Source organism: Mobula birostris, chromosome 6 (genome assembly GCF_030028105.1).
Source record: "Mobula birostris isolate sMobBir1 chromosome 6, sMobBir1.hap1, whole genome shotgun sequence".
Classification (NCBI taxonomy): Eukaryota; Metazoa; Chordata; class Chondrichthyes; order Myliobatiformes; family Myliobatidae; genus Mobula; species Mobula birostris.
The window spans coordinates 79,764,325-79,789,051 of record NC_092375.1 but is presented as its reverse complement, the minus strand read 5'-3'; the positions used below and the strand labels follow the sequence as shown (position 1 = coordinate 79,789,051).

The 24,727-nt window shown below is 42.7% G+C and overlaps 1 protein-coding gene across 2 annotated transcripts in view; it reads right to left on the bottom strand.

Annotated features, from left to right (window-relative positions):
• The window catches only part of LOC140199132 (actin remodeling regulator NHS-like), a 467,573-nt gene that overhangs the window by 55,213 nt on the left and 387,633 nt on the right, over positions 1-24,727 (bottom strand). For both annotated transcript variants that reach the window (XM_072260706.1, XM_072260707.1), the window contains exon 3: positions 22,029-22,150. In XM_072260706.1, coding sequence (XP_072116807.1) covers positions 22,029-22,150 — 122 coding nt within the window. The remainder of the gene's footprint in view (positions 1-22,028; positions 22,151-24,727) is intronic.

Genomic DNA, 24,727 nt, shown 5'->3' with positions numbered 1-24,727 from the left:
TTCCTTGTTCTTGTATACTTGGCCTATGTGAAGTAGAAGTACCAAGGAATAGTAAATATAGGTTGAAACTCTCTAGTCCTGCACCCTCAGCACCTGACTGGTGCTATACCACGGACAGAGATGCCTGAACATCTTCCTTTGAGCTGGACAACTGTTCTATACTGCGTATAGATTTCCAAGTCATTTAAGGGTTCTGAGAACTGTCTGTAACCCATAGTTACAGTAGGTTGGAAGCATCGGCAGTTGAGATTGTAAAAGTAGTATTGGTAGGTTAATTAGCTACAGATCTTAGTTAGATCTTAATTAGAATTAGTTGATCAGTACAGATCTATACTACAGATTCAAAACATGGCAGACTATGGGAGTTGCCAGACCACAAAGATTAAACCTGTACCATATTTTAAAAATCATACAAAACTAAACCAAACCCTGTTTGTTCTCATTTTGAAGAACGGTGAAGAAGAGCTCTCCCTAGTGTTTGGCCAATATTTATCACTCAGTTAGTATTCTTAAAATTGATGATCTGTTTACTGTCAAGTTGTTCTTTGTGGAAGCTTGTTGTGTGCAACATTGGATATCACGTATTATTTCATTAAGAAGGATCACAATACTTAATTGATTGTAAAGTACATGAGACATCCTGAATAGGATTTTAAAATCTCTAATATAAAGCTAATATACCAGAAATACAACCTTTTGCTTTTTTTCCCCATTCAGATTTCATGGTCATGAACTCCTTGAGTCATTGAAAAGATACAAGCTGGTCTACTCTGAAGAAGATTTCCTTCTAAGCAGCCCTGTTTGCCCATACTTGGCCGATATCCCTCTCAACCTTTCCTATCCAAGTACTTGGCCAAATGCCTTTTAAATGATGCTAATGTATCTGCATTACCGTCTTCCTCTGACAGCTCATTCCACATACTGCCCACCCTGCGGGTGAAAACATTGCCCCTCAGGTTCCTATTAAATCTCTCCCCTCCCACCCTAGCCCTCTAGTTCTTGATTTCCTTAGTCCTGGGAAAAGCCATGCTTATTCACCCAACCTATGCCCCTCATGAGTTTATACATGTCTGTAAGACCATTCTCCTGAACTCTAATGAATAAGGTCTCAAACTATCTTCATAGCTCAGTCCATTGAATCCCTGAAATGTCATTGTAAATCTACACCCAAATCAGGCAGATTATGATAGCAGATGATGGCAGGATTTTGAACACCCCAACCATCCCACACAGAACTCCACTGTGTCAACAATCACCCCCCCCCCATTCACCTTTCCCTGAACTCCTATCCCTACCCTTAGTCAAGTGTCAGCCATTTTCAACAACTATAGTGGGGACTAATACACATTTTCTTCCCTACCTTCCTTTCTTTACTCATTTATGAACTGGAGGTAAAATGGGGATGTGTTAATGAGGCCTAATGGTGACAATCTCAAAGGTCTCAAGCACCTCCGTGGGTCGGCAAGAAATTCACAAGGAGGAGTTAAAACAGACCTTTCCTTCTAAAGCATATGTACATGAGGTCAGGTTAAAGCTTTCGAGAGAATAGGACCCGATGTTGCACAGGCTTGTCAGCAAAGAAAAAGGAGCAATGCCTTTGATGTTAGATGGCTTTTGCCGTGTCCCTTGACTTGTTCATCATTGAATTTGCAGTTTTAACCTAGTGAAACGGCAGTGCAGCACATTTTGAATGCCCTTGTTTATTTTAAACCCTGCAACCATGTTAACAAAATTAGCCAAAGACCATGTTTCAATTTTATGTTTTATATTCCATGTTTTTCACTCTTCTTTTGTTATGGTTTGCGCAATTTGATATTTTTCTGCATGTGTGTGTGTGGGGGGGTGGGGGCAGGGGTTTGATGTTTTGCTTTGAATGGGTTCCATGATTTTCTTTGCTTCGTAGCTATCTGTGGGGAAGATGAATCTCAGGGTTGTGTACTGCCTCGATAATAAATGTACTTTGAACCTTTGGATGTTCTTATAAACACCTCTATGTCCAGAGAAAGGTTCAGTACCTAACGAGCAGAAGGGAGGACCAAGGTCATTCCACTTCATCAGGTACATTTTTAAAGACATTTCCAAGAGTTACCTGAGCTCAATTCATTAGTATTGATTTGGGTTTCAAATCACTATGCTTTCTCCCATGGTAACAGCAAGGGAATAAAATAATTCCTTAGCACCTTGGATGGCATCAACTGAGCCACTGCTATGTATTCAAATCTAAATGCCCTTCATAAAGCTAAGCAACTGTTTGAAAACAGCTTCAAGATGTTTGGTATTGTCTTGCCAAGAATTTTCCTTTTTGTTATTATCGTTTTTATTCAGGAGCAATCTGACAGTAGATTAAAATGGGGGAGAAAGGTTAAGGATATGCTAATGTGGTCAGATTTCATGATGCATCAACTACAATGCAGCTAAAATCAGATAATCATGTGATAATATGCAAAATTGATCTTATGAGGAAGCCATAGAAACAAAATTTATTTAAATGACTATTTGATTTTTCATCTTCAGAAATCAAATTGAGGCATAAATAGATTATTGTAATTTCTCAAAATCTAATTGTCTAAAATAAGTTGACACCAAACAAATCCAGTGAAGACTTTAACATTCCCGTCTTTGCCTCTTAATTTCTGATCTGTCAAGAATAAACTTTTCAGATGGACTGCAACCACTCACAAATAATATTCTCCCTGCATATTTTAAATATTACACAAAGCTGGTAAAATATCTTACCTTGCTTTGCATAAAATTTGTTTCTGCAAGGCGTGATGTGTATATTTTCAACTGTTTTTAGTATCTTGGAAAATCAGACTTTTTAGGTGCCAGATACACAGTTCTATTTCCTCAGTAAAATTAGATGTTTTGTTGAGACCAACATTTATTGTGTAGGTTTAGCAACAGCAGAGCCACATTGCAAGAGCTCTGAAAGATGCCCCTTTGAAGAAGCCATATAATGGTTCATTTATGATTATACAATTTGCCCAGAAGAGACAATTAGCACTTTAGTACTGATTTGTTTTATTCTCATTCTTTACTCCACGGATATTTGAATCAGTATGGCATCAGATACCCTGTGATACTAAGACGCCAAAATCACGTGGAAATATCTGGAAGGCAATCACACACTACCATGGCTACCAAGGTCATGTCTAAACTTCGACGAGGATACATTGCTATGGTAGCTGGCAAAATGCCAGGCAAAATTTTCAAACAATAAACTACCAAGCAAGGCCTTGCTCAGGGAAACCCGGGATTCAAAGAAAATCCCAGGGTGCAATGGACACAATTTACTGGGAGTGTTGAAACACTATCAATTCAAAGCCAGCAAAAGGTCTGAATAGAAAGCCTTTGAAAACATTCCCATGTTGTAAGAAATGCAAGTATTCATATAAAAAACAATTATATTTAAGTAGGAGTAATTAATAATTTTTTACTTGAAGATGTGTGTGCATTTCAGTACTTTAATAACTATTTCTATTTACCTAAGAAACAACAGTCAATTAATTAGTGTGGAGAATCAAGAAATATGCCAGACACTTTTTGTGCCAAGAAAATGTCTTGTGGAACCCACAGGACAATAAAAAACGTCCACACATTAACAACCTAACGGAACTGATAAAAGTTCTTAAATGATTTGTTGGTAGCCACTGCATTTAGTTTTCCAATTGCATCCTACCACCACTATATTCTAGGCACGAACTTACTAAAATACTAATGAATGCAAATCACCTTACTAATCCCTGCAATGTGAATTTGCTCAAGAAGCAAAAGTTCCAGTCAGCTTTAACAGCTATATGCACTTATTCTGCAAATTAGGATTTAAAATTAATCATCAGTTATTTACATTTAGGATAGATGGCTATCAACAAAAAAAACCCCAAAAAGATCCAGCACAGCTCATCTTGTTCCATTTAAGTATTTACGAAGTCATGAAGAAGCCTCACTACTGACTCATGCCTGCAGTAGTTTTCTCTCACCATCATTCTATGCTTATTGATGACAGAATACTACACTGGCACATTTCTAATGTAATAGTAGTAGCCTCTACATGCTTTTCAAATTTCAATTAGCTCTACATGCTTTTCAAATTTCAATTAGCTTCCTAACAATTAAGAAACTGGAACATAACGAGCAACGTAGGGAAGTATGCAATCTTCATTGCAATTAAGATATTACAGCACTTGGGGACATCCTCTATGCTAATGAAAGCTATATTTGGGCCAAAATGTTTGACTCTCTTATGGAGATTGGACAGCAAATCAAGTAGGACTTTTAAAATGTACTAATGATGGCTCATAAGCTTGCAACAGAATAACAGAATGATTTGATCTTTCACTGTCTGACAGGATCCCAAAGCTAACTTGTAAAGAATGACTCTTTTGTAATTGTATTAACTGCAAAGCACAGCCAGGAGCATTATTCTGCCTGGAAAGCACTACACAGAGAGCAGAGAGAGCAAGAAATTGGTTTTGTGCCTGATCCCAAAGTGATGTAGATGGTGTGCCTAGGATTTATGCTATAGGACCATTTCAAATCATATGCAGAAGTTTATTTCCATAATATTGTTGGGCAACTAATGCCAATCAATCCAAACACGAGGAAATCTGCAGATGCTGGAATTTCAAGCAACACACATGAAAAATGCTGGTGACCGCAGCAGGCCAGGCAGCATCGATAGGAAGAGGTACAATCGACGTTTTAGGCCGGGACCCTTCGTCAGGACAAACTGAAGGAAGAGATAGTAAGAGATTTGAAAGTGGGAGGGGGAAGGGAGAGATCCGAAATGATAGGAGAAGACAGGAGGGAGAGGGATGGAGCTAACAGCTGGAAAGTTGATTGGCAAAAGGGATATGAGAGGATCATGGGATGGGAGGCCTAAGGAGAAAGAAAGAGGGGAGGGGGGAAGCCCAGAGGATGAGCTAGAGGTGTAGTGAGAGGGACAGAAGGAGAAAAAGGAGAGAGAGAAAAAGAATGTGTGTGTAAATAAATAAATAACGGATGGGGTACAAAGGGGAGGTGGGGCACTAATGGAAGTTGGAGAAGTCAATGTTCATGCCATCAGGTTGGAGGCTACCCAGACGGAATATAAGGTGTTGTTCCTCCAACCTGAGTGTGGCTTCCCCTTGACAGTAGAGGAGGCCGTGGATAGACATATCAGAATGGGAATGGGATGTGGAATTAAAATGTGTGGCCACTGGAAGATCCTGCTTTCTCTGGCGGACAGAGCGTAGGTGGTCAGCGAAATGGTCTCCCAGTCTGCGTCGGGCGACACATTTTAATTCCATGTCCCATTCCCATTCTGATATGTCTATCCACGGCCTCCTCTACTGTCAAAATAAAGCCACACTCAGGTTACATAGAAACATAGAAACATAGAAAATAGATGCAGGAGTAGGCCATTCAGCCCTTCAAGCCTGCACCGCCATTCAGTATGATCATGGCTGATCATTCCAACTCAGAACCCTGTACCAGCCTTCCCCTCCATACCCTCTGATCCCTTTAGCCACAAGGGCCATATCTAACTCCCTCTTGAATATAGCCAATGAACTGGCTTCAACTGTTTCCTGTGGCAGAGAATTCCACAGATTCACCACTCTCTGTGTGAAGAAGTTTTTCCTAATCTCGGTCCTAAAAGGCTTCCCCTTTATCCTCAAATTGTGAGGTTGGAGGAACAACACTTTATATTCTGTCTGGGTAGCCTCCAACCTGACGGCATGAACATTGACTTCCCTAACTTCCGTTAATGCCCCACCTCCCCTTCGTACCCCATCCGTTATTTATTTATTATTATTAATTTTTTTTCTCTCTCTCTCTCCTTTTTCTCCCTCTGTTCCTCTCACTATACCCCTTGCCCACCCTCTGGGTTTTTCCCCTCCTCCCCCTTTTCTTTCTCCCTAGGCCTCCCATCCCATGATCCTCTCATATTCCTTTTGCCAATCACCTGTCCAGCTCTTGGCTCCATCCCTCCCCCTCCTGTCTTCTCCTATCATTTTGGATCTCCCCCTCCCCCTCCCACTTTCAAATCTCTTACTAGCTCTTCCTTCAGTTAGTCCTGACGAAGGGTCTCGGCCTGAAGCGTCGACTGTACTTCTTCCTATAGATGCTGCCTGGCCTGCTGCATTCACCAGCATTTTTCATGTGTAATGCCAATCAATGTTTCAGTGGTGAACTTCCTAAAATGAGCTGGCTGGGACATTGGGCAGAGCTCATCCGTATGTAATCGCTGGGTGGGAATGAGACCAGGCAAACAGTATACCTATCCCAATTCATTGGATATAGATACAGGATAAACATAATTTCCCCCTCGAACCTCATTTTGAGTATTATTGAATGACATAGGGTCACACATTGCCTTCAACGGCTGCTAGAATTTCAAGCTAAATAACTAGAAAGGCCCACCTCTATCTTTTGAGCTTCACTTCTCATGAGATGCTTCTCCAACCACAGATGCTGTTTGGGATTTTTGATATTTAATAATTTCCATAATCCTTGATGATGCCAGGGAGGGGGTTCACTGGAATGGCATCTGTATAAGAATGCGACCGAAAAGATGTCAATATCTGTACAGGGTCCCTAGTAATGTTAGTGCTTTCAGGGGTTACCACCAGAAGGAATTTTTGTTCACCCATGCATTGGAGTTGCCTCTGCTTGTTACAAAACACAAGCATCGCAAATCAACCGGAAGCCAAATGATTCCAAATGTGCAAATCACATAAAAGGTACAAGGACAAACAAAACTCTTGGATTATAATTTGTATTATATTACTGCTCGCAGAGCTTTGCTTCATTAGGAGTTTGAGGAGATTTGATCGGTCACCAAAGGCTCGTGCAAAACTCTACGTACGTACAATGGACAGCATTCTGACTGGTGGCATCATAGCCTGGTATGGACGCTCCAATGCATGGGATTGAAAGAGGGTGCAGAGTACGGTAGCCTCAGTCAGCTCCATCATGGGAACAACCCTCCTCATCATCCAGGATGCCTGCAAGAAGTGGTTCTACAAGAAGGCAGTATCCATCACTAAGGGCAATCATCTCCAGCCTGAAGACCCACACTTAACATTTTAGGAACAGTTTCTTCACCTCCTGTATCACAACAGTTCAATGAACCACCTCTTTGTTCCTCTTTGGCACTAATTGTTTTTGTAACTTTTATTAATTCTTCTGCTTTGCACTGTATGGCAGCTACAAAACAAGAAATTTCACGATAATAAACCTGATGCTGGTTCTGAACCACCCTGTTCTCAAGGTGCCAATTCAGGCATCAGTATTTTGTGATAACTTAACCTGATGACCACTCTTCAGGCAATGATGCTAGCAACTTATTCAATCTTGAGTGTGAGAGGTTGAATCAAACTGTGTTGTTACCAATCTTCCAGATGTTCACATTTTTCTGGTGGATAAAAACTAGGTGTAGATAGTTTCCCCTTCCTAATCTGGGATTTGCAACAATTTATACACTCAATTCATATTTAATTAAGCCAACTATTGCAAAATCTTCACTGGATATAAGGTATGAGGAAGTGAGGGGAAGAGCAAGCGGTCCAGAAGTTATTTGTGCAAAGCAACATTTAGATTCAGGTTCAATTAAATGATAAAAGGAAAATTGGGAACCTAATAAGAGTTTCAAAAAGTCCATCATTTTCTTTCAGGGTCCTCCTTGTGTGTCTGACATGGCTTGCAGTGGCCTATCATGCTACTTGCTTGCAAGACTTACTCCACTGTTTTTTAAAGGGATCCTGGCTGAGTAGGTTCCAAGCTGCTGGGTCTACTTCAAATATGTCTTCCTGAAGAAAAAGTTACACATCTCCCAGTTCCTAGTCCTATACTTACAAGGGCCCCAATGCCATCTTCCCCTCTAATCACCAATCTTTATCCTAACCTTTACTTTACCCCAAGCTAGCCTAATCCTTGACCACTCCCCCTCTGCCCTGACCAATTTCCACCCAAACTCTTACTACCCTCACTGCAATCTCTACCGCAACCCTCACCCTCCTCTCACAATGACGAATTTAGACTACTCCCATTTACAAACCAGAACCTTATTGAGATCCAGTAAGCATTTATAACACTACCCACTCTCAAATAATCTGATCTTGCTCCCATTTCACTTTGACTCTCTCCCCTCTTCCATCATGCTGCAGACAATCAGCTTAGGTGATTTCGGCTGCACCATCAATGATGGGAGAATTCACAAAGGAATAGCTTTTAGTGAACTAGGTATGCAACTCCTATTCTATAGCTTGAGTACCTTAGAGCTTTACAGTAGCAGGCTCTTGAACAAAAACACCCATGATCCTGTTTCATTTTGCTAATTCAACCTGCCGTTCCACAGTACAACTGATAGCAAGATAGAGAGGTTCATAGAGTGATTTTAGGATGTAAGGAAGATAAGGCTGAAGTTTGGTGAGGTTGAACAAAAAAAAATAGACTGCGAACTACTGCCGGGAACTGTGGGAGTTAATAGAGGGAAGCCATAGGGAGATTTGAAAACAATAATGAAGAATTTTAAGATAGAAGAAAATAATTTTTATCAGTTTGTCTCAGAGGGTAGTTCTCTAAACCTGAGTCAAAAGGTTTCAAGCTTCACTTCATCACTGCTGAAACAAATGACAAGCCTCAAATCAATACTCATTTGTCACTTCCCTTCACTGTTCAGTCTAAAACCAGCAAGGCAAAAGATGTACCTGAATTGCACATGCTCTTCTCAGGCAGACCCATTCAGCAGCGATGGGGAAAATGAAGGAAATCCAGGTGCAACTAAAGACAGGTGGAAATCCTTTGGAATGGTGTTGAGAATGCTGTTGTTGTAATGCAGAGAAATTGGTGCACAGTAAATGCAGGTTACCATGGAAATAGGAAAGTGGTGGAAAGCACACCATAATCACGGCAAATCTACAAGCCTGACATTATTTGCTCACAAATCACTGATGACTAGCAGATAGTAAAAAGGTATTGCAGATTGGATGCCTACCCTCTGCTTTCAACATCTAGGAAAGTACTGAGTTGCTGTAATGGGTGTATTGTTACCTTTATGCAGCAGTTCACCAGAGAACCACTGGCTGTCTGGTATATCCCACTTCCATGCCTGTGCATTTAAACTAAGAATCACAGAAGAACCAGAGATCTGATTCTACCACTCACTTTCACATGAGGGGCATGCTACAATGGTCAATTAACATACCAAATTGCACACCTTTGGACTATTGGAGGAATGTGGAGTACCCAGAGGAAAGCCACGTGATCACAAGCAGCACCCAAAGTTAGAGATGCTCCTGGGTCAATGGTGGTGCTCTGACAGCAGCACTATTGTGGCTTAACGTTAAATGTAACAATATTTTATTTAATTTCTGGTATTTAATGTTTTTTAATTTTTAAAAAATAATTACTTCTATCTATCCGAATGATGTTTAAATCTCTTTTTATTATTAGTGGTGTTTAAAAACAGGTCATAAGCCTTTAGCAGGATATGTTGCCTGAATATTGTCCAGACCACTAACTCAAAGCAGCCCTATAGGTGCTCCTCCGCCTTCCTTGACCATACCTTCTGGTCCTCACCACTGGTGCTGTGGTCTTTAGTCTCTGCCTATAACGCTGGGAGTAGAAATACAGCCAGGTGATTGGACTTTCCAAAGTGCAGGCATGGGATGGCATGGTATGCATTCTTAATGGTGGTATAACAGTGGTCAAGTGTGCTGGCTCTTCTGGTTCCACAGGTGATATGTCGGTGGTAGTTGTTCAGAGACCTCTTTAAGCTGGTCTGGTTGAAATCTCCTTCAATGATAGGGAAGGCATTAGGGTGTGCAGTTTCATGCCTGCTGATTATATTGCTCAGCTCCTCCAGACCCTGTCTGAGGTGGAATGTACACTGTTACCAAGATGATGGTGGTAAACTCACCTGGCTGATAAGATAGATAACATTTGACTGCTAGATATTCCAGGTTGGGTGAGCAGGAGTGAGACAGATCCATTACGTTTGTGCACCAGGATGAGCATACTCCGCCCACACTGCCTTTAAAACACTGAGCTGTCTTGTTTTTGCAGAGAATCGTAAAACCATCAGACTGGGGTACTGCATCCAAAATGGCTGGTGTGAGCCATGTTTCCTTAAAGCAGAGCACACAACAGTCCCTGATGTACCTCTAGTACAGCAATCTTGCTCTGAAGTCTTCATTTTTATTTTCCAGAGACTGTACGTTCATTCGCCAGCAGAACAGTCATGCGTGGAAGTCTAAGGCCTCTGCATTTCAGCTGCACCTGTAGACCAGCGCAGCATCCCCACCTCTGTTTTGGGGTATTGGGTACTGGGTATTTGATCCTCCACAATATTCTGCGTGGGAATTTAAACTGGAGGAGGCAGTGTTTTTTTTTACGAGGTCTAGTTGCGAGCTTGACATCAACCGGCACGGATGGAGAGCGCACTCAGGAGTGGTCTGTCACTGGATCGAACTCGGGAGCCTCCGTTCTCAAGCCCAGCGCTGATCTCACTGCGCCACCAGCCGACCTTCTTAAAGGGGATCTACACTTGCAACCCAACCCAAGTGTCCTGATGGGAGTTATATACAAACCCCCAAACAGAAGCAAGGATGTGGTCTACAAATTACAACAAGAGATAGAATATTACAATAGTCTTGGGGGATTTCAATATGTAGGTAGGTTGAGAAAATCAGATTAGTACTGGATCCCAAGAGGGGGAATTTCTAAAATGCCTATGAGATGACTTCTTGGAGTAGCTCATTGTTGAGCAAGATAGGGGACCAACTATTCTGGAATGGATGTTGTGCAATGAACTGGAAAAGGTTAGACAGCTTAAGGTCAAAGAACCCTTAGGGGAAAGTGATCATAATATGATTGAATTCACCCTGAATTTTGAGAATGAAAGCTAAAGTCAAATGTATCAGTAATGCAGCGGATTAAAGGAAATTACAGAGGCATGAGAGAGGAATTGGCCAAAATTGTTTGGAAAAGAACACTGACACGGATGATTGCAGAGCAGCAATAGCTGAAATTTCTGGAAGCAATTTAGAAGGCACAGGATACATACATCCCAAAAAGACAGAAGTATTCTAGAGCCAAGATGGCATAATCATGACTAGCAAGAGAAGTCAAAGCCAACATAAAAGCCAAAGAGAGGGCATATAATAGAGCAAAAATTAGTTAGAGGATTGGGAAGATTTTAAAAACCAACAGAAGGCAACTAAAAAAGTCATTAAGGAAAATATGGAATATGAAAGTAAGCTAGCCTATAATATTAGAGGATACTAAATGTTTCTTCAGATACATCAAAGTGTAAAAGAGGGGTGAGAGTGGATATCAGACCACTGGAAAACAGTACTGGAGAGGTAGTAATGGGGGACAAGGAAATTGCAGACAAGCTGAATGGGTATTTTGCATCAATGTTCACTGTGGAAGCCACTTGCAGTATGGCAGAAGCTCCAGAGTGTCAGGGGTCATGAAGTGTGCAGATTGCCATTACTAGGTAACAAGTTCCTGGGAAACTGAAAGGCCTGAGTGTAGATAAATCATCAGGAACAGATGGTATACACCCAGGGTTCTGACAGAGATGGCGGAAGAGATTGTGGAGGCAATAGTAATGATCTTACAGAAATCACTAGATTCTGGAATGGTTCCCGAAGACTCAAAAATTGCAAAAGTCACTTTAATCTTCAAGAAGGGAGGAAGGCAGAAGAAAGGAAACTATAGGCCAGTTAGTCTGACCTCAGTGGTTGGGAAGATGTTGGAGTCGATTGTTTAGAATGTGGTGTCAGAGTACTTGGAGGCACATGATAAAATATGCTGTAGTCAGCATGGTTTCCTCAAGGGAAAATCTTGCCTGACTATTTTGTTGGAATTGTTTGAAGAAGTGATAAGCAGGATAGACAGAGGAGAATTGATTGATGTGTAATTTGGTTTTCAGAAGGCCTTTGACAAGGAGCCACTCATGAGGCTACTTAACAAGTTGAGAGCCCATGGTATTACAGGAAAGATACTAGAATGGATAAATCAGTAGCTAATTGGCAAGAGGCAAAGAACAGGAATAAAGGGAACCTTTTCTGATTGGCTGCTGGTGACTAGCAGTGTTCCACGGGGGCCTGTGTTAAGACCGCTCCTTTTTACATTATGGATGATGGAATTGATGGTTTTGTTGCAAAGTTTGCAGATGATAAGAAGATAGATGGGGGTGCAGGTAGCTTTGAGGAGTAGAGAGGTTACAGAAGGACTTAAACAGATTAGGAGAACGGGCAAAGAAATGGCAGATGGAATACAGTGTTGGGAAGTATATGGTTATGCACTTCGGTAGAAGAAATGAAAGGGTTGACTATTCTCTAAATGGAGAGAAATACAAAAAACTGAGGTGCAAAGGAACTTGGAGGTCCTTGTGCAGGATTCCCTAAAGGTTAATTTGCAGGTTGAGTCTGTGGTGAGGAAGGTAATGTGATGTTAGCATTCATTTCAAGAGGAATAGAATATAAAAACAAGGATGCAATGTTGAGGCTTTATAAAGCACTGGTGAGGCCTCACTTGGATTATTGTGAGCAGTTTTTGGCCCCTTATCTTAGAAAGGATGTGCTGCCATTGGAGGGGGTTCAAAGGAGGTTCATGAAAATGATTCCAGGATTGAAAGGCTTGTCATATGAAGAGCGTATGATGGCTCTGGGCTTGTATTCATTAGAATTTAGAAGAATGAAAGGTGACCTAATTGAAAGGTCTTTTGATAGAGTGGATGTGGAGAGGTTGTTTCGTGTGGTGGGAGAGTCTAAGACCAGAGGACACAGCCTCAGAATAGGAGGGGCATCCTTTTAGAATGGAGGTGAGGAAGAATTTCCTTAGCCAGAGAACAGTGAATCTGTGGAATTCGTTGCCACAGACAGCTGTGGAGGCCAAGTATTTATGAATATTTAAGGCAGAGGTTGATAGATACTTGATTAGTCAGGGCATGAAGGGATATGGGGAAAAGGCAGGAAGTTGGTGCTGAGAGGAATAATGGATCAGCCATAATGAAACGGTGGAGCAGACTCGATGGGCTAAATGGCCTAATTCTGCTCCTATATCTTATAGTGTTATGGTCTTATCAGGCAGCCTGAAGACCTACACTCAACATTTTAGGAAAGGTTTCTTCCCCTCTGCCATCAGATGTCTGAAAGGTCCATGAACACTTACTCATTATTCATCTTTTGCAACTTATCTATTTATTTATTTGATTTTGAGACTAGTAGTAAAAATTTTAAATACCTTGCTCTGTACTGCTGCCACATAACAAATTTCATGACATATGTCAGTGATAACAAGGCTGATTCTACTTCCAGCAAGGCAAAACCTATCAGCATAGATGGCAGTGATGCATAACTCGACAATGAGCTCAACATCTTTTATGCACACTTTGAAAGGGAGAATGACATTACACCTGTGAAAATCGTAACAGCACACAGTGACCCTGTGATCTCTGTCAGAACGTTCTTCAAGAGGGTTTACTCTCGCAAGGTGTCAGTCTGTGATAATTTACCTGGTCGGGTACTGAAAATCTGTGCCTAGCTGCTGGCTGCAGTATTCAAGGATACCGTCAACCTCTCACTGCTGTGGTCTGATGTTTACAATTGCTTCAAAAGAGTATTGATTAGACTGGTGCCCAAGACAAGCAGGGTGAGCTACCTAACACCCAGTACCACTCACATCTACTTGACAAAGTGCTTTGTGCTTTAAAAGATTGGTCGTGGCTAGAATTAACTCCAGCAAGAGCAAGGGCCTGGACCCACTGCAATTTGCCAAGCACAGTAAAAGGTCCACAACAGACCCTGTCTCACTGGCTCTCCGCTCTGATTTGGAGCACCCAGACACGAGCAAAGCATATAGCAGGTTGCTGTTTATTGATCTCAGCTCAGTGTTCAACATCGCCATCCCCTCATCATTAATCACTAAGCTTATAAACTTGGGCCTCTGTTCCTCCCCCTGCAACAGGATCCTCATGGGGACAACACATTCAGTATGGATTGGTGAGAACATTTCCTCCTTGCTGACAATTCACACAGACGCACCTTAAGGATGCATGCTTAGTCTGCTGCTCTACTATCTCTAAACCCACGACTGTGAGGCTAAGCACAGCTCAATCACCATTTATAAATTTGCAGATGACAGCACCGTTGTTGGTAAAATCTCTGATGGTGACAAGGAGGCGTACAGGAGTGAGATAGCTTGGCTGGTTGAGTGGTGCCGCAACAACAATCCTGCACTCAAAGCTAAGGAACTGATTGTGGAATTTAAGAAGGGGAAGTCGAGACAACACATTCCAGGCTCCAATGTTCAGGATCACAAGAGGTTGCACAAGGCTGTTGACTCAGTCAGTTCCGTTATAAATGCAACCCTCTCCACCACTGAGGACATCTTTGGGCAGCGATGCCTCAAGAAGGCAGGATCCATCACTAATAAACCTAACCATCCTGGACATGGCCTCTTCTCATTATTACCATCATCGAGGAGTTACAGAACCCACACTGAATGATTTAGGGAGAGCTTCTTCCCTTCTGTGATCAGATTTTTGAATGGCCCATGAACCCATGAACACTACTCATTATTCCTTTTATTTACACTTACTAATTTTCTAATTTACAGTAATTAAGAACAAATCTGCAGTCCAGACATCGAAGTGCTTGCTGTGAGTTTGCATCTGTATTACCTACCACGCGAATTCAGCCGTGCCATATTGCTTGTTGTCTACACTCCGCCTTCCCGACACTGTGTGTGACATCATACACACTACCATCACGAGACTCCAGACTCTGCATTCCAATGCTTTCATTGTGGTATCGGGAGACTTCAATCATGTTTCTCTCTCGACAACCCTACCCACCTTCAATCAGTTTGTCAAATGTCATACAAGAGAAAATAAACCACTGGACCTCTTGTATGCAAGCGTTAAAGATGCATACAGCTCCACAGCCCTACCCCACTTGGAAGATCAGATCATAATCTGGTTTACCTCATGCCCTTATATAAGCCCAAGGTACAGCCACAGCTAGTTACCCCCAAGACAATAAAGAAATAGTCTCCAGAGGCCATCGAGGCCATGAAGGGCTGCTGTGAGATTACTGATTGGAATGTATTTTGTGAACCATATGGGGAGGACATTAATGGACTTACTGATTGCATCACTGACTACATCAACTCCTGTGTGGACACCGTAATACCATAAAGGACTGTTCACTGCTTCCCTAACAACAAACCATGGGTCACCTGAAGGCTCTTCTCAACCACAAAAAGAGAGCCTTTATATCAGGAGACAGAGAGGAATTGAAACATATGCAGAGGGAGCGAAAGGAGAAGATCAAGGTGGCTAAAGTGGAATACAGGAGAGAGCTGGAGAACAAGCTTGGGCAGAGTAGCACACAGCAGGCATGGAGAGGCATGAAGAACATCACCGGCTTCAATCAATCTAGCTGTAGAGCCTCGGAATGCAGCCATGAATGGGCTAATGAGTAAAACCAATTCTTCAATAGGTTCGACAATTGCCCTCCTGTTAACATGCCGCTCAGCACTCCAGTCCAGGTGTTGAGGCACCCAATATTCCTTCAGAACCAATGCCTCCCCTCCAGTTCAACACAGGCTAACACTGTCTACATCCATTTCTTGCCCTGCACCTACCATCACACCTGCACAAGCTAACTGCCATTGTCCCAATCTTCACCTCCCCCAGCCCCCTCCTTCCACTAACTCCCCAGTCATCATAGACTCACCTTCACTACTGAGTAGGTGAGAAGGGCTCTGGGGAAACTCAGACATGGGCAAAGCATTGGGACCGGAAGGTGTGAACCCCAAGGCCCTGAAGGAATGTGCTGAGCAGCTGTGTGGAGCTCTCAGTGCATTTTCAGTCTGAGTCTCAGCCTGGAAAAGATCCCTACTGTGTGGAAAACATCATGTATGGTCCCAATACCCAAGAAGGGCCAACCAAAAGTCTTGAATGACTACTGTCCAGTGGCCCTGACCTCTCACATCAGGCTCTCTTCCATCTCCTTGATCCAGTGCAGTCTGCCTACCAGGAGCACGTTGGAGACAACAATGCTGTCATCTACCTGCTGAACAGAGCCTACTCCCATTTGGATAAGCAGGACAGCACTGTGAGGATCATGTTTTTTTTAATATTCTAGTGCCTTCAATATTATACAGCCCTCATTGCTGGGGGAAAAGCTCTGTGCTATTCAGGTTGGCACTTCCATTGTATCCTGGATAATGGACTACCTGACTGGCAGACCACAGTTTGTACAGCTTTAGAGCTGTGTGTCAGCCATGCTATAAACAGCACTGGGGCCCAACGGGGGACTGTATTGACTCCCTTCCTGTTTACCTTGTACACCTTGGACTTTAGATACAACTCTGAGACATGTCATCTGCAGAAATTCTCTGATGACTCCGCAATAGTTGGGTGTATAAAGGGAGGACAGGAGGATAATGGAGGACTTTGTCAAATGGTGCAGTCTGAGTCATCTGCAGCTCAACAAGACAAAGGAGATGGTGGTGGACTTCAGGAAGACTAACCCTCACTACTACCTTTAACTATGGGTGGTGAGGATGTGGATGTGGTGAGGACCTACGAGTACCTGGAGGTGAACCTGGATGATAGACTCGACTTCCTGAGGGGACTGAGGTCCTTTGGAGTGTGCAGGCCTCTCCTTCACATGTTCTACCAGTCTGTTATCGCCAGTACAATCTTCTATGCAGTGGTGTGCTGGGGCGATGGCATCAACACCGGCGATGCCAACAAGCTCAATGAACTGATTAGAAAGGCTGGCTCTGTTAAAGGAGTCAAACCGAACATGCAGGAAGCTGTGGTAGAACAAAGGACCCTACAGAAGATCCTGGCAGTTCTGGGCAATGTTTCTCACCCTCTACATGCTACCCTGGTTGAACAGAGGAGCACTTTTATTCCTCCAAAGAGCATTGTATGGGGTTATTCTTACCCTTAGCCATTAGGCTCTATAATGAATCAACCTATAGCTAAGGAAGTGATGACCTGCACCCCCCCCCCACCCCCGTTAGACTGTTTGATGTAACTTATTTTTTATTCTTTCTTACTTCTCTTCTAATATTTGTATATTTGTATACCTGAGCACTTGTAATGCTACTATGACTCTGTAATTTCCGTTGGGATCAATAAAGTATCTATCTATCTTTTGTATTTCTGCACTGTACAGCTGCTGCAAAACAATATGTTTTATAAGACAGTGATAGTAAACCTAATTTTGATTTATCCCAAAACACTTTACATCCTATTAAAGACTTGGCGTTGTGGTAACAATTACAGTATATTACGAAGGCAGATCTCACAAGCTTCCATGTAAGAAGCCTGCTCCTACACAAGTGCCAACAGTGTGTAGTGTGTTGTAGTGTGCTCTTGTGAACATCCACAGGACCATCCAACGGACTTTAAGAAAAGGGCTGTGTGCTGCTGTGCTGGAAATCCTGTACAGAATGCTGCCTTCTATTGGGGCTCTTGTGACAACGAAAAGCCCACAACCGGCAGCGAAAGCTAGTGTTGCCTGGTCTAGGGTGAGTAGTAGCGGTCTCTCGGATGAGATGTGGTGATCAGAGCAACATAGTAAGGACTGGTCATTGCTTGGACTGTTGCAGCTACTCCGTGCATGGACAAAACACTCAGCTCCTACAATCTCAATCTTGTTACCACTGAGAAACCTCTAGCTGTGGGGAGATGGCAGCTACTCTGCACTCAGTGGCCACCCCACTTTTCCCAAACTTCTCAGCACCAAACCTAATGGGGTATCTTCTCCAAATTGACTTGTGGGTCCTTTGTTGCTGGTTTCATGCCAGGCTCCTGGCACAGAAGCATTTCAGTACGGTCCTTTTAACTGTGACTCCATTAATCGTCTCATTCCGTGAGAATGCAGCAGGAATTCAAGACCACCAAGAATACATGAAGACCAAGACAGACACCACTTTAACTGGGACAATGTGGAGGTTACAGGGGGTTAGGAAGGAAGTTGAGAAGCAAGACCTCAAAGGTAGTAATCTCGGGATTACTGCCTGTGCCACGTGACAGTGAGTAGAGAAAAAGAGTGAGGTGTAGGATAAATGTGTGGCGGAGGGATTGGAGCAGGGGTCAGGGATTCAGATTTCTGGATCATTGGGACCTCTTTTGGGGCAGGCGTGCCTGTACAAAAAGGATGGTTTGCACTTGAATCCGAGCGGGACCAATATCCTGGCAGGGAGATTTGCGAAGACTGTTGGGGAGAGTTTAAACTAGGAATGCTGGGGGGTGAGAACTGAACTGAAGAGACGGAGGAAGGGGTGGTTGGCTCACAAATAGAGAAAGCTTGTAGACAGCGTGAGAGGGAGGATAGGCAGGTGATAGAGAAGAGATGTGCTCAGACCGATGGTTCGAGATGTGTCTATTTTATGCAAGAGGCATCATGAACAAAGCCGATGAGCTTAGAGCATGGATCAGTATTTGGAGCTATGATGTTGTGGCCATTACAGAGACTTGGATGGCCCAAGGGCAGGAATGGTTACTTAGAGTGCCAGGCTGTAGATGTTTTAGAAAGGACAGGGAGGGAGGCAAAAGAGGTGGGGGCGTGGCACTGCCGATCAGAGATAGTGTCACGGCTGCAGAAAAGGAGAAAGTCATGGAGGAGTTGCCTATTGAGTCTCCGTTGGTGGAAGTTAGAAACTGGAAGGCGTCAATAGCTCTACTGGGTGTTTTTTATAGACCACCCAATAGTAACAGGGACATCAAGGAGCAGATAGGGAGACAGATTCTGGAAAGGTCTAATAATAACAGAGATGTTGTGGTGGGAGATTTTAATTTCCCAATTATTGATTGGCATCTCCCTAGAGCAAGGGGTTTAGATGGGGTAGAGTTTGTTAGGTGTGTTCAGGACGGTTTCCTGACACAACATGTAGATAAGCCTACAAGAGGAGAGGATGTACTTGATCTGGTATTGGGAAATGAACCTGGTCAGATGTCAGGTCTCTCAGTGGGAGAGCATATAGGAGATAGAGATCACAATTCTATCTCCTTTACCATAGCTTTGGAGAGGGATAGGAACAAACAAGTTAGGAAAGTGTTTAATTGGAGTAAGGGGAAATATGAAGCTATCAGGCTGAGAATTGGAAGCATAAATTGGGAACAGGTGTTCTTAGGAAAATGCACGGCAAAAATGTGGCAAATGTTCAGGGGATATTTGCGTGGTGTTCTGCATAGGTACATTCTATTGAGACAGGGAAAGGATGGTAGGGTACAGGAACCATGGTGTACAAAGGCAGTTGAAAATCTAGTGAAAAAGGAAAAAGCTTATGAAAGGTTCAAAAAACTAGGTAATGATAGAGATCTAGAAGATTATAAAACTAGCAGGAAGGAGCTTAAGAATGAAAGTTGGAAAGCCAGAAGGATCATGAGAAGGCCTTGGTGAGCAGGTTAAGGAAACTACCAAGGCATTCTACAAGTATGTGAACAGCAAGAGGATAAGACATGAGAGAATAGGACCAATCAAATGTGACAGTGGAAAAGTGTGTATGGAACCAGATGAGATAGCAGAGGTACTTAATGAATACTTTGCTTCAGTATTCACTACAGAAAAGGACCTTGGTGCTTGAAGGGATGACTTACAGCGGATTGAAAAGCTTGAACATATAGACATTAAGAAAGAGGATGTGCTGGAGCTTTTGGAAAGCATCAAGTTGGATAAGGATCTGGGACTGGACAAGATGTACCCCAGGCTATGGTGGGAGGTGAGGGAGGAGATTGCTGAGCCTCTGGCAATGATCCTTGCATCATCAATGGGGATAGGAGAGGTTCTGAAGAATGAGAGGGTTGCAGATATTGTTTCCTTGTTCAAGAAAGGGAGTAGAGATAGCCCAGGAAATTATAGACCATGAGTCTTACTTAAGTGGTTGGTAAGTTGATGGAGAAGGTCCTGAGAGGCAGGATTTATGAAAATTTGGAGAGGTATAATATGATTAGGAATAGTCAGCATGGCTTTGTCAAAGGCAGGTTGTGCCTTACAAGCCCGATTGAATTTTTTGAGGATGTGACTGACCACATTGATGAAGGTAGAGCAGTAGATGTATATGGATTTCAGCAAGGCATTTGATAAGGTCCCCCATGCAAGGCTTATTGAGAAAGTAAGGAGGTATGGGATCCAAGGGGACATTGCTTTGTGGATCCAGAACTGGTTTGCCCAAAGAAGGCAAGAGTGGCTGTAGACGGGTCATATTCTGCATGGAGGTCGATGACCAGTAGTGTGCCTCAGGGATCTGTTCTGCGACCCTTACTCTTTGTGATTTTTATAAATGACCTACATGTTTGTAGATGAGGAAGTGGAGGGATGGGCTAGTAAATTTGCTGATGACACAAAGGCTGGGGGTTGTTGTGGATAGTGTGGAGGGCTGTCAGAGGTTACAGTGGGACATCAATAGGATGCAAAACTGGGCTGTGAAGTGGCAGATGGAGTTCAACCCAGATAATTGTGAGGTGGTTCATTTTGGTAGGTCAAATATGATGGCAGAATGTAGTATTAATGGTAAGACTCTTGGCAGTGTGGAGGATCAGAGGGATCTTGGGGTCCGAGTCCATAGGACACTCAAAGCTGCTGCGCAGGTTGACTCTGTGGTTAAGAAGGCATACGGTGCATTGGCCTTCATGAACCATGGGATTGAGTTTAAGAGCTGGGAGGTAATGTTGCAGCTACATAGAACCCTGGTCAGACCCCACTTGGAGTACCGTGCTCAGTTCTGGTCACCTCACTACAGGAAGGATGTGGAAACTATAGAAAGGGTGTAGAGGAGATTTACAAGGATGTTGCCTGGATTGGCGAGCATGCCTTATGAGAATAGGCTGAGTGAACTCAGCCTTTTCTCCTTGGAGCTGTGGAGGATGAGAGGTGACCTGATAGAGGTGTATAAGATGATGAGAGGCATTGATCGTGTGGATAGTCAGAAGCTTTTTCCCAGGGCTGAAATGGCTAACACAAGAGGGCACAGTTTTAAGGTGCTTGGAAGTAGATACAGAGGAGATGTCAGGGGTAAGTTTTTTACGCAGAGGGTGGTGAGTGTGTGGAATGGGCTGTCGGTGATGGTGGTGGAGGCGAATACAATAGGGTCTTTTAAGAGACTCCTGGTTAGGCACATGGAGCTTAGAAAAATAGAGGGCTACGCATAACTCCCAGTAATTTCTATAGCAAGTACATGTTCGGCACAGCTTTGTGGGCTGAAAGGCCTGTATTGTGCTGTAGGTTTTCTATGTTTCTATGATCGATGTTTCTAAATCAAAGGTCAGCCGAAGGGGTAGCCATCAGACTGAGGCGAACAGGGGTGCGAGCATTCCCAAAGAGAAACACCAGCAACTGTACACTGAGGATGTCTGCTCAACTGGTGATGAAACGTCTGCAGGCTAATTGCCAAGCCTGGCGAATACCATAACATCAAATGCAGCATGAACGCTGATCTAGGTGCCCCTTTATTTCTCGATTATGATTTTGCTCCAAAGTGTCCATTCAAAAGTGCAAATTGGTCAGCATATCAGATCAGATCAACTCCCCACAGGTAACTTTAATAAATTAATTATTTTTGATATTAAGCTCCAAAGTAATTAACCAAATCTTCATGTAAACTTTTCTCACCTAAACAGAGATAATTTATTTTCAGCATAGTTGTACACTGCCAGAGTTTCATGATTATATGGAATGGATTTTTTAAATGTTTACACTGCTGCATAATTTCAATACTTCCTTTTGCCTGAGTACCTGAGAGAAAGATGTTCAAAATATTCAATGGAAATGGGGCGGGGGGGGGGGAGTGATTTGGTGGGAATGGGAGCTACATTAGTACAATTGTCAACACTCTACAAACAAAACAAAATAAGAACAGCACCTCGCCTCACAGGGTGTCTCCACACACATCCATCCAACCCCTTTGCCAGCCTAGGTCCAACCCTCAATGCACCTGTGTGAAATTGTAAATGTACAACTACTGTGTGATCTCAATGCAAGCTCAGCCTGATGCGGTCGAAGGGGTGAGCTTACCTGTGAGATTCGCTGCTTCCTCTGTGCTCTGATCCTGTGGCTATGCTGTGTCAATGGGAGTGGTGGGGGCAACATTGAAGAGGGTTTCATTAATTTTCTCTCTTCAGATTGCCTCTGATGATCTGTCAGGAAAAAAGAACACAAAATAAACACAGTTCTGCTGACTGCTGGTTGAATTAAATTTTCTCATTGCTAGTGAGGCTAAGTATACTTGCCCTCTCAAACCTTGAAACACCCCCCCCTCATCAATTCCCAGTGCAGTTAAACACCTTTCACCTATTTGAGTGACTTTCCACACTGAGATGGAACTCAAGTCTGTATCTCTTTATTCCTGGCTTAGGAGAGCACACCATACTTCTGATTATTGATCACGACTGCAGTAGGTTATCAGCTGAAGTACTGATAGGAAACTCGCTACATATTGTTTTCAGGAGCTGAGCACAAATCAGCTGGCCCAATTCCCCCATTAGGATGCTAAGTGCACTTCATAAAGTAATCCACTGGTATTCTGTGAGGATCAGAGGATTGTAATGCTTTACACTTCCTTTCCCTTTCTCTCTTGCATTAATTTGGATGTTCCTGGCACAAAATCTATTGCACTGTGTAAATCACTGCTTGAAATTATTTACAAATTAAGAGATCCATGGAAGTTATAATGTAAACACAGTACAACAGCAGACAACCAGTAAATTACAGAACATGTATTAAGGATGACTTCAGAAGGCTCACTGTCCATTTGGCTTCTCACAACAATGTCTTTAAGAGGAAGTCTTCAGTACGTAATTAGAATTTTCACTTCATCATAAATAGACCAACAATTTGTAAGCACTATACAATTTATGAGCCAATTTCATTGAAAAGGCTGATTTAAATGCTGCGGCTAAGCTTGCTTTGAAACACATGCTACTTCTGTCTCACCATTGTCCTTCAAGCTCTTTCACTGCCTTAATTAAACAACATCAGGAATCACTTGAAAATAGCAGTTACTCTGGCAGATAACATGAATAACCACAAAAATTTAAAAAAAAACAGGTCGTAGCAAACAGGAAGCTAGTAACAGATCCCTAAACTCGGTTCATAAGCTGTGATTCAGTTCATGTGATTTATAATCCTTAATTTGAAGTCTCTACCATAGGTCCAATGAGCATAAATAGTTCTTCTGGACTAAATAAATACTTAAATGGAGTTTAAGCCTTCATTTGCCAAATTTATATGTTGACATGAAAAATACTTCCTTTCCACAAACCTCTGCATTAAATGAACAACATCGGACAAAACTGATAATATCATGCCCACTGCTGCCTTTTTAAATGTAGCCCATTGTGTGGAGCTAGAGGCTTCCTCCGCTCTTAGCCAAGATCAGTGATGAATTTACAGCACTGCTTTGCACATATTTGAGATCCAAGATGGAGCAGTAATTCCTCTCAAAATGCTAAATTGCTCAGAGTGAAGTATTTTCACTTCAATTCCATTGGCAACGAATGTCACTTTAAGCATGATATGATGTGACTGAGTTCCCAGTGATATGACTGAATTCGCCGACAGTTGTTCCCATTTCTGCAACACACACACACACGATTCTGTGAAATCATAATTAAAGACAAAGGCTTTGCACAGACTACATTTGAATACCAAGTGTACCTCTTTCACCTTGTCTGCGATAGCGACCCATTGTGCACCGACTTGCTTCGTTCCACAGAATGTAGCCTTGCAGTATCGCAGCTCACGGCAGGTTTCTCAGCACAAACTTCACTATGGCAGAGGATAAAGCTGAGGCACCCAATCCGCAGGCTGCCAGCTGCACACTGGGCAACGCTGCTGCCCAGAGAGACTATTTGCTTTGCACAGGACTTCGAAATGACAAAATGATGCTGAATTGATTCAGTCAGACGCAGCTGAGAATGAAGCCATCACGGGTTGCACCAGCACAGCAGTACAATGGAGCTGTAGTAGCTTCTGATACTCGCCAGACAATTCATTCAGTCCATAGAATGGGGTGTCTGATTTTTAGTTTCATTCATTAGGCTGAAAACCACAAACGCACAATTTGGAAAATAAACTTTCTTTCTGTCAACATTGTTGTGATTATATCAATCAGGGCCTTTATTAAGACTGAATTTTTATTTAATCCTTAGACTGCAAGGAGGCTGACTAAACACTCACAGTCAAAGTATCTGTGACTTTTAAATATCTGACTGAAAAAATTGTAGTTTGGTGCTCCAGGGTTATCACTTTGTGATACCTTTCTTCAAGTGTAAGGAGATGATTTAGCAGGTGTTTTACTGTGTTCAGCTCATCTGAAGGCTGTAGGTGAGATTTTAAAGTGGTCAGTCTTTGGCCTTACAATCCCAGCAGGCCTCATTTCCTTTCATCACTTCTTTTTCTGATAACTTTGCCCCAGAACAATCATAACTCAAACTTACTTAATTGCTGCCTTTGACTTGTTTCCTACCTTTGCCTTCCCAAGCCCAAGTGGTGAAGGTGTTGAGTACACGGTACACAGCTGGCTACCCTGGCATTAGTAGATCTGGCTGGCTCAGCACCATTTCATAATGCTTAAACCCCTTTCTCCTGGACTTACTTCTGCACCACTCTCTCCTGCACTTTCCCCTAAATCTCTCCCTTTAACCTTCCTTCACTAACAAGTCTAATCTCATTCTGGATTATATCTAGTCTGACTGAATTTCACTCCCCTTTCA